The sequence below is a fragment of the Octopus bimaculoides genome, chromosome 4, assembly GCF_001194135.2.
Source record: "Octopus bimaculoides isolate UCB-OBI-ISO-001 chromosome 4, ASM119413v2, whole genome shotgun sequence".
In the NCBI taxonomy this organism is placed as follows: Eukaryota; Metazoa; Mollusca; class Cephalopoda; order Octopoda; family Octopodidae; genus Octopus; species Octopus bimaculoides.
In genome coordinates, this window is record NC_068984.1 from 134,339,247 (window position 1) to 134,351,053 (window position 11,807).

Genomic DNA, 11,807 nt, shown 5'->3' on the forward strand with positions numbered 1-11,807 from the left:
TGAAGGACAATTTGAATGTAAATATATGTAAATAATAAATTTGCAACTATTATCATGACTGAGAAGTTGTTAAAATACTAACTATAAGGTTAACTACAATATGCACATTGATAATCAACTAAATTTTAGAGTTATGATATAAAGTAAAAGTGAACTATATAACTGCAAGAAACATAAAATGCAAAAATTCAAATTCATAACAATATTATTATTTTCACTACAATTCTTTCTTTTTTTTTTTTTGAAAAGTTTTTATAGCAAATAATTTTGGATATATGCACAAAAAGTTAATTCATCATTAATTATGTTAATTATTCTGAAATTTGAAAGATATGTTAGTTTAAAAAAACTGTAAAAGTTTATATTATACATTGTATTAATTCAGCAAGAATCATCACTTTTTGTTAATAACAGGTGAGTTTTAATTTAATTAGGTAGACTGATAATATTTGGAAATAAAAGAAAAGTTGATTTTTATTAGTAACATCACAGATTAATCAATTAAAAAAAACTGCCCACTTCTTCAGTCTATTATCTGTTAGGAAATAATCAGTTTTAGGTGAGATGAAGAGAAAGAGAAAATAACCTATTAGTGGTTAAATATCAGCAAAGGTTATATATTAGTGGAAAGTTGTTAGAATGAAATAATCCTTGTGTTAGCTGCTCCTCATATATGACGAGGGTCATTACTTTTAGTTTTAAGGCATTTGGCCAAATATTTCAGCACGTTTATCAGTAATTATTTTATCAACACTTGATGGATGAAATAAAAGCAATCATGCCCTTTTCTATTGTCCTCACTGAGATAGATAGGATAGGCTATGTAAATGTGTGTGTGTGTGTGTGTGTGTGTGTATGTATATATATATATATATATATATATATATATATATATATATATATATTCACACACAAAATACTATTAACTTACTTGTCATTATTTTAAAGAAATGAATTATATTTTATTTTTAAAATGATTAGTATTTTCCAGCATTGGCTGTTAAAATTAATTTTATTCATATGTAAAAATGATTATACAAATAATTTTCTTACGAATAAAATAAATAGAAAATACTAATACTATGGAGTCCCACTTGAAATAAAAAAAATCTTCGGGCCTAAAGCATTTTCTACAGAAACAAAACATAAAAGAGTAAGTGACCTTAGACTGGAATGCTATAATACAACAGTTATGTAAGGGAAGTTACTAATAGTTTTAAATTATCTCCCTTATTTGTACGTTACGTGACAATGAGAGAAGGGGAAGCAATCATTTCATATCAATTTTGTGTAACCAGATAAATAGCTAGCTTCAAAGAATATAAAGACTTACTCTCACTCTTAATTTTCATTCGTGTCTTATCAAGTCAAGTTTAAATCTCGGGAAAATTATTATTATTATTATTATTATTATTATTATTATTATTATTATTATTATTGTTATTGTTATTATTATTATCATATCACCTGAATAACACATATGGACTAACAGTTAATATAAATTGCATTGTATACATGAATGATTTCTAAATATAATTTTCCTAGTAGAAAATATATTCCAGCCCTCAACTAATATTATTTCCATATTGATGATGTCACAAGATGAGAAATGCCAGTATCAATGGTATTTTGTTCATAGGTCTGTAGCAATTGCATATTTGTAAGAAATAAACAAAATTTATTTTCATTAAATTTTAGAAAATGTGTAGATATTTTATTTTCATATATTACCATAACTATCAAATGTAATAAATTAAATATTCTTTTTGTTAATTGTTTTTTTAAAACCACTAAGTTAACAGAAATATTGGAGATCATACCAATACTATGAATTATTTATTACTTGTTTTGTTGCTTTATATCTCATTGTAAGAGCTCAGCTGAAGTGAAATTATATAAATTATTTTTTGAACACCAGTTTTAATTTATTTTTAAGATCTTAAAAAGTATATTATGTTATGACAGCACTGATATATAGTAAAGTAAAAGAGCTTACCTTTGCAGCCTGCAATTACTGGACCGTGAAGATGTGTGGCATTTGTTAACACTTTAGGATAAATGTCATTAAGGTCAATTGAAGCCATGCATCCTTGGAATCCGTGTTTAGAACGAATTGATTTTGGTAAATTGGCAAAAACTGTCTTTTTTACCCCTCCAAGATAGAGGGGTCCCTCGAGATCAAAGTGGATAGCTCTTCCATTGAGGACGGGGATCATCTCAGTAGGATTGATGTCAACTCGAAACAACTGAGAATTTTTCTCAAGGCGGGAGAGTGATACCAAATGCCATTGGTTGTCATTTAAGGGACCTGGAGTGTTTCCTTTTATCACTTGGGCCCCATTGCCCAGATTATATGTATAATAGATATAGCCATCTACAAGTTCTAGTGCAAGAAAGTCCTTTTCTTTGCCACCGCTATACAGCAACAGGCCATCAGGTTCCGTGGTTTTGAATTTGAAAGAAATGACAAACAATAAATGGATGTTGAGTGTGCTTAGTTCGGCAAAGGCAGATGTTTGCTTAAATGTGATTGGGTCTCTAGCAATGTTTGATCCCCCATCAAACTGTGCGCTGACTTCAATATTTTTTGCCTTGCCGGACTTTGCCATTTCAAAATAGTGTTTTTTATTGAAAACTAGCTGTTGCATGAGTCCAATAAAACTGGCATAACCATGAATTGTATTGTCATCTGTAAGTTTGCTAGCTTCACCATGAAACTCTGAAACACTTGAAGTTGCAGGAAGCTCTTCTAGAATAAGAAAATTAATAGAAAATTGCTGATAATTGACATTTGAAAAAGTATCACAATGAAAAACTTGAATCTACTTTTTTTTTGTTAATTTCTTGGATCTTTCTACTTTTATATAAATAATTAAGTCTACTGACTAATGTCTATATTTATATACAAAGCATATTATTTATATTTTCCTTTAGGCAGAAAATTGCAGGGTCATTAGAGCATTGAATTAAATGCTTTGTGGTATTTGTTTAAACTCTTAGCACACTAAGATCAAATCCTTCCAAGGATTTTATTCTTTCAAAATCAATAAAAAGTATCAAACCAGGTCGATAGATTGAAGGAATGTTGGCCAGGCAGCTTGTGGTATCAGTTCAGACTCTTTGCATTCTGACTGCATTATTTGTGATGATGTTGATGCCAAGTTGCATTGGCCCAAACTGGTGGCTTTTTCCTTTTATAAACATCAGTATTTTGGAGAGAGGAGACTTGCATGCATGGGTAACTGTCAGTCTTTCTCAAAAAAAATCTTATCCAAATCTGGACATATGAGTACAAATACATGGTCAACCTTGACTGATAAAAATCTCATATACATTTATAAAAAATATATAAAGATTCATTTATAAATATTGAAGTCTCAAAATGATTTAAACTGCATTAATATTTTTAATATCAAGCAAGAATTATATTATTCTGAAGGTATGCTGAGTTAATAAATGAAATATTTTTCTAGTATTAGTTGTATAGTACATGACAACCTTATTAGTAGTAGTATGGGGGCATGCACTGTAACAACATGTTGCTGAATACATTATTTGTTGGTAATTATCTACTCCTGGCAGATGATGCCTTTGCACAACTCAGGTGACAGCCATCCAAGCCATGGGTCTGTTTGGGTAGTCATTGCTGGTGAGGGTTTTATGAGGTTGGAGTGCAAATCCAACCTCGACCACTTTTATTGCTTTTATGACATGCAGAGATGTTGGGTTAAATTTTTGGCATGCCAGTCCCCACACAACACATCCTTACTGAGAACAAATAATGCTATCTAATATGAAGCTACTAAAAATATTATCAGATTTATTATCAAAATAACTGCATAAAATATTTAAAGCATAACTATCATACATCAGTCAGGTAATTGGTACTTTTAATATTTTTCCTGCAAATAATGAAATGTAAGATATTTACCCGAGGGTACAGGTCCAATTGAGCCAATATATATATACTCATATTTTAAAGTTTTTCTTAGTTCTGGTAGCTTATCTAGAATAAAAAAGACATACAATATTTAAATGGATTTTTAAAATAAATCCTTTAACCTTTACTTCTACCTTTTTCAATAATATATATGCTTATAAGGAAATAATTAAGAAACAATTTAAATATTTATATCATAAAACTGATACTAGACATTTAGCAAAATCAACTTTCTCTTTCCAAGACTGTAAGGTTTATAGAGTTACAATATTCAGAAGTTTGTTAGCAGCATTAGCAGTTAAAATACTCTATCAAAAGATAAAATATTTGCTAACACTATATATTTTGTAACAGTTCTATCTTTTACTTTTATCTATTATTTTAAAGTATTGATTTTCAGAGGAATATACAAATATTCAGCAAAGATGTTTGCTTACAGTTTTGGTTAATTATTTTTGAAACTCTATCAGTCAATATTTTAAGCTTATTTTTCTGCAGTAGATGCAGGTATAGATGTGTGGGCATGAACATTGCTTTCCAACCACATGGTCTCAAGTTCAGTCTCACTTCATGGCACATTGGGCAAGTGTCTTCTGCAATATCCTCAGGCCAACTAAAGCTGGAAATTGAAGAAACTGGTTGTGTATGTGTGTGTGTGTGTGTGTGTGTGTGTGTGTGTGTGTGTGTGTGTGTGTATAAATGCATATATGTGTATCTGGTTTATGTTGCTATGAGTGGTGTGTTGTCGCTTTTCCTGTCAACAACTTGTTTGCTTGCTTTGTGCCTTTGGAGATGTATGACACAAAAGATTCTTTTATTGAAAGACAGAAAAAGGTTACTGACAAGAAGAGCAGCTAATGCAAGATTGGTAAAATGAAGATAAACAAATAAACAAACAATAGTATATGAAAAAATATTCTTACCAGTGACTGGTAAGTTATAATCAACTGCCAGCTCTACAGTTCTAGCTCTGCGCTTAACAAACACTGTGTGCCATTGTCCATCATTGAGACTTTGGCCAGTAATTAGGGTCTGAAAATAATAATAATAATAATAATAATGATAATTAATATTCTATGGATGGAATTTATAAATATTTTAACGCATTGTTATGCACATTTCCACAAATCACATCTTTCTTATGATTTTGTATTCCTGAGATGATTACAGTACAATCCATAATATCAATGGTTATCAGGAAGATCTTAGTTCATGCGTTCATTTCTTCAGGCAATATGGCATATATATATATATATATATATATATATATATATATAAACACTCTACCATCAGCAAGTTCTCTATACTTCAACTATCTCTAATAATTCTCTTCTCTAAGAGTGACATGGAAATGCTGGAATCATATTTAAATGAAGGATGGAAGTATCTATGAGAGGATAATTAATATTCGAATAATCATTCCATTTGGTTCAAACTTAAGACAATTGCAAATGCAATGAGATTACATCGATATTTGATCAAAATATGAACTCTTCAATCTGAGAAAGAATTCTGTCTTTGAAAAGTATCTTTGTAAATTATTGGAAAGCACATTTTTGTAAAGAATATCCTATAAATACCTATCATCTATACCAACAAATTATACTTCCTATCTCTGCAGATTTCATTCTGGCCTTAAAATCTTTTTGTGTATTTATTAATACATAAGCTAAATACATAGAGAAATGAAGAGACAGCCATTATCAGGTGTATATGGCTTCATATGTATTGTATGTAAAATCCACACACATCACTGTCATTGTCATCACTGTTGGCTATTTCATTCTTTTCTCCTTTTGTTTGTTGTGCTGGTATGTCTGACAACTGGGAAAACTAATCATTGTATGGAACATGTGCCCACTCAAATTACATCAAATATATGGAGTGAGTTGTAGTTGGAACTGCCAGGTTTTTTATATTTGTCATTTGTCCTCTTCAATTCTGCAATATTGTTGTTCGATCATTTTGAAACAACTGAGATGGTTTAATATCAGAGTTTATGATCTTCTACCTGTTCTCTTCCTTGGTTTTCAGATTCAATTTGGCCTTCATAATATGATCTGTTTGAGCTGATCGATCTTTTCTAACATTGCATATGCATACATAAAATACACAGGTACCCCTATTTGAAAACTCATACACAAACACTTACACATGTAAACAAAAATATGTTTATATATATATATATATATATATATATGGAGTGAGAGATATAGATATTAAACTGGTATGATAACAATGCTATTTAGAGAACATAATAAATTTATCTAAAGTTTGTTGGAAAGTTATCTAAAGGAAGTGAATTTGTAACTCCAATTGATTTTTGTAGAAATAAAGTTACAAGAATTTGGTTAGTTGTTAATCTGTTTAGAAACCATTTAGAAAATATAACTTTGCAATAAAAGCATAGTATTTTTTTTTTTCTTTGTAAAAAAATCCAAAGACTATTTACATACATATCTGTAACAAATATCAACACATCTTTTCTGTACACTCCTTTAAAAAATTTTTGTTGTTGTTCTTTGTTTAAGTAAGTCTTTTAGAAAGATTATAAGAAATCTTCCGTTTCTCAGTTTACATTTTCTTGAAAATATTCCGTGTATTTGATAAATTACAAGCTGGGTGAATTTTCATTTTGTTTTATGAGAAACCAATATTTGATTATCTGTATTTCAATTAAATCATGCAATAGATTCTTTCCAAAGTATTGATAACTGATATCATAAAATATATTCTTTAATTTTTTTTATTAGTTGATGGTGGTACTGATGAAATATAATTAATTTGAGTTATTTTCCTTTTCTTAGAAATCACAATATTTTATACAAATATTTCTATGGTTGATTTCAGTTCAAGTGCAGTTAAAGAAAAGTTTCACATGACTTTTTTTTAAGATTATGCATATTTAAACAAAGATTTTAATGTATATAAATAGAAACAAATCCTGGAAAAGTAAATGTTTTGCACCTAGTAAATTTTATCCTACTTCTTTCTAAACAATTAAATATTTATTAATTTACATTTTACCATGTTATCTAATATCTTTCTAAATTGCATTAATTGTAATTTACTTCAAGTTAGTTGTTATACTGTTCCATATGAATTGTTTTAGCACCAAATAATGCATGCAATAATAGAATATTAAATTTTTGAATTAAAGTAAATAGGTGAGGTGAGTATATTGGGAAAGATATATAAAGAGACTAGAGAATGCATTCTGGGGAAGAATGACATAATTTGGTGCTAGAATATAGTAATTAAAATAGTAGACAAAGTAAAATTTAAGGAAAAGATGTTATGATTGATATATCAAAAGATTGTAGGAGCATAATCATTGCTATCTTTCCAACTTAATCTAGCATGAAAAAATGGTCATTAAATTCATGATGGTGGTACTAATTATCTAACAGTCAAAAACATGAATCAATGTAACAGGTAGCACTTAAATGTACTAGTATCTCAGTAATTTCTATTCCATAAAATCAATCTCTGACCAGAGTGTATTAACATTTCTTTTTCTACTCATAGAAATGATAAGACTTACAGTAACAGACATATAAAATTTATATTGCAGCTGATAAGTTTATGCCAATAAGTGATGCATATTAAACTTTCTTTATAGTCAAATTGTTAAGTCTAGGAATTACTATGTCTAGGAATCATTTATCCTGGAGCTGAAAACAGTTTTATCTATATTTAACATTCAGTTAATATTTACAATGCCCATAATGCTCTGTGGGTTGACAGTTGTAACATCACAATCTAATGCATCTTAATACAAGTTCTATATCTTAATACAAGTTCTTACAAATCCACTACTATCATTTGAAATCATTGTTAAACTTTAAATATTGCCATTCATACATATTACACATTCATACTCCTAAAAGTCTCCTTTCCATGCAATGACTATAAAATATTTTCACTTGATCTGTTTTTGATCTTCATAACACAAATATATCTTAGTTACTAGTACTCACTCTCGTGCCACTGCCAAGTTTAATAGTGAATTTAATGGTTCCTGATTCTAACAGCAACTCCATAATATCTTTAGATTTTCCTGAGGCAGCAAGGAAGAGCAACCCATGTGGTCTCACAGTGTTGAATCGCAATGATATATCTTCTACTTCAGATTTAGACTCTCCTTCCAATGTTATTTTCATGAACTGTGTGCCTTCAAAGTGAAGTGTTGAAGCCACTAAAAAAATGAAAATTTACATAATATTATTAATGGATCTTATAAAGTAATTCATAGTAAAATAATTTTAGAAATTCTTTTTGACCATGGTACATGAACCTAATTCATTAATATAAATAATGCTTGTATTTTGATGTCATTGAAAATTTGATTCTTGTTCCTTTTAGTTCTATGGAAGTCACACATAGAAATATCCTTTTAACAACTTGCTTTTTATTGAATTATATTTTATAAATTAGTTTGTTTTAATATTCATTTCCCTTTTGAACAAGATAGCAACTAAAACATTTGCTACAATCAGCTATACACGGACCATGAAAACTAGAATTAAATTAATAATTGCACACAAAAATATTAGTATTTAAAAAAAATCTAGCTTAGAAAAACAATTATAAAAATAGCAATTATATTGATGATGATAATAATGTTGATGTGTTTATGAATATTTAAATTTAGTCAACTATGAAATCATCATCATCATAGAAAGTTATTTCTAGAGATTTTAGAAATTTTAAAAGACAAGAAGTCAGTGATGCATGTTCTGCCGGCAGCTAGCCAAGAGAATGTCTTTAGCCAAGAGAATGAATTCTCAAATGGCCCAGTTCTCCTAACTGTAAAGTAGGCAGTTAGCCCCAGGTCAGTCCTGATTAAATAAATGAATTTATCAGTCATATGTCTGGATGTGACCTTACAAAATTGATATTTCATAGTGTTGCCTCTTTGGTACTACACATGTCCAGCCTGCTGGTTTGTGGTTGTTGGCTAGCCATTTATTTAACCATGATCATCCCAAATATCTTCTGCATCTACATGTGCAGACACTAGCTTCAACTAACAGGGGTCCCTAAAAATCAACTGTTTTCATTTAATTTGAAATAACTCACCAGCACATGATGAAACACACTCTCTGGTTTCATAAAGCTAAAATAATAACTTACCATGTTCACATAGAGTACCATAATATCCAGTTTGCCTGCAATCACAAATGAATCGATTCCAGCCCTTGGCACAGTTTCCTTGGTGCAAGCAGGGACGTTTCAAGCACTGGGATTTCATGTTTTGACATTCATTTTTCACTCCAGGTACCATTTGTTCGACACTCAACGCAGGTAATTCGAAAGACTCCCCATTCATAAAAAAGTTGGTCAAGCAACCAACAAACCCATATCCTAGCACTCCAGCCCATATTTCTTTTGGCAATAAAAATCGATCTTCCCTATCACCGATGCCTCCTAAATAAAGTTTACCATGCGGGCTCAATACGCTCTTGCCAGGGATTGCATAATCCGTCCTATGTCCATCCACATCGATATACCCCGCTTCTTTTGTCATATTGATGTATATTTCATGTACTGAAGCATCGTTAATTTTTTGTTCTGTTACTCTCAGCCTTTGGGAGTTTAATCCGATACTGAAAACAAAGAACAAGAAGCCATCTAGCATTTCTACTGCTAAGAAGTCATCATGATTCTCGCTCCTACTGTTGTAGAGGAGAACACTGTTTGGTTCGTTGGTTACAAATTTGAGAGATAGGTTGCCTCCTTTGGAAACGTCCCATTTCGGAAGAGTGATGAATGAGTCGGGCGATGTGAACGTAATAGGTTCTGGATCTATATGAATGTGACATTTTCCAAATTGCACATCCCCAACGACATCGATTAAGTCATGTTTATCTCTTCCAAGTTCAATCAAATTCAATTCAATACCATCGGCTTTGTAGAAGACCTGAAACACATATTTAAAGAAAATATACAGATTAGGAAAAATATATTAAAGAAAATATAATTGCAGTAAGAAGTATTTTGTTTTGAGATTCAGTGTTTAATCCAAATATCATTTGTTTAACATTCAATATGGATTCCCATTCATAAAAATGTTGGTTAAGTAATCAGCAAACCCATATCACAGCACTCCAACACATATTGCTTTAGGCAATAAAAATGCCATAAGTGAACTTAATAAGCTTAATTTTGTAAGAAGAATAACATGTTGGAGTTCCATTTTATTGACTGTGGAAGAATAAAAGACAAAGTAAAATTAGTTGGAAAATTTGGATATAAATACAAATATGTAAGAAAATTCTTATGAATGATTCAACAAGTAACAAATAATTTTATAAAATCTAGTTTGGTGCCTCCAATGTTTGCATCCAAATACTAAATAAGTTTAGGAAAAGTGAAAAATAAAATTACAGGATCATCATGCAAGTAGTATTATTCTTTATTCTATATGCTAGTTTAACCCCACCAAAATTATTGTAATAATATTTGTAGAATACTTTAACTAGTTTTGTTGATCTTTGAATGAATGATTAAGGTATATTTCCCCTTTCACACAGTATAAAATGAATAAAAACCAGTTTTAAGCTGTAAAACAGACAGAAATTCTACAAGAATTTAATGAACTAAAAGTAAACATTTTATTGGACAGATAACTGCCAATAAAGTAATTAGATGAGTTACAGACTATAAAGCATCGTAGACTTATTAGTGAAACAATATATTCTGAATTCTTGAAAGTATTACTGATAAGCTCCTACAGAGACAATAAAGGTTTTAGAGAATGACTTTCTCCATAATTTAAGAAAGATACTTTTGGTAGAATATTCATAAAACTTAATAAAAGCATTGCAACTTCATTAAAACATCAGATTTTAAATCAGAAACATCATGTTCATCTTTACAATTTCACTTTGACGTAGAATTAAGTTTAATAAGGTCAAAATTTCATACTATTGGATTAATGACTTTTAGATCCTGATCTTTTAAAGGAGAACATGTGAATACATATGATTGTTAAAATACTTCAAAAATTTCATGTGTAAAACTGAAAATAATCAACATTTTAATGGTTCATATAAAAATAATCTATTTACAGTTTGTTATAGATACAAGGGAAAACAGGTATTTCTCTAACAAGCATACTATTAGCACTGGCTATTTCTTTTATTGATCATGACTGAAATTTTATCATTTATCACAAAGCATAATATTTTATTGACCCATTACTAGACATAAACTTCATTACTGTTGTTAATAAAATAACATTTCATAGGAAGTTCAACAATTAAAATAAGGTAATTCAAAGACATGCTTACCTTCCTCATACAGCCTTTGAAATTTTGTTTAAGCTTTGAGCCAGGTAGGTTTAACGTATTGAGACTTCCCCCTAAGAAAAGTACTTTGCTTGAAAGCAAAGTAAACGTTCCAATCGTTGTACCAATTTTCTTGATTGTATCCACTTGAAAAGTGATCTATATCACAGAATTAAAAATAAGAAAATTAGTTCATGAAAAATGGTTTCATACCATCTGTAAAGGAGACAGAATAATTTAAATAAATTATGGAGAAGCAATAAAATTGGTCCACATGAATCGAATATAAATCTCATATATAAATAAATGAGAAAGAAAAATAATAAGATACCAATAATAAAATTCATAAAAGACATTGCATATAATTTTTTGGGTAAAATAATTTCTAATGTATGAATATCAGAAATTTTTACAATAAATAAGAAAAAAAAAAACTGTATTCAAAACACAGTATTCTATTGAAAAAACACAAGTAGAAATATAAAAAAAAAAATCAAATGGTATTTCCAAAATGATATATAAATGTATACTTAAATATATACATACATACATGTGTGTGTGTGTACGTATATGTA

General features: G+C 29.5%; 1 protein-coding gene across 7 annotated transcripts in view; it reads right to left on the bottom strand.

Moving 5' to 3' along the window:
- Positions 1–11,807, bottom strand: part of LOC106880165 (neurexin-3) — a 359,785-nt gene that overhangs the window by 136,753 nt on the left and 211,225 nt on the right. For all 7 annotated transcript variants that reach the window (XM_052967514.1, XM_052967515.1, XM_014930008.2 and 4 more), the window contains 6 exons: positions 11,236–11,391; positions 9,077–9,863; positions 7,921–8,138; positions 4,864–4,972; positions 3,932–4,006; positions 1,997–2,749 (listed from right to left, as the gene is read on the bottom strand). In XM_052967514.1, coding sequence (XP_052823474.1) covers positions 1,997–2,749; positions 3,932–4,006; positions 4,864–4,972; positions 7,921–8,138; positions 9,077–9,863; positions 11,236–11,391 — 2,098 coding nt within the window. The remainder of the gene's footprint in view (positions 1–1,996; positions 2,750–3,931; positions 4,007–4,863; positions 4,973–7,920; positions 8,139–9,076; positions 9,864–11,235; positions 11,392–11,807) is intronic.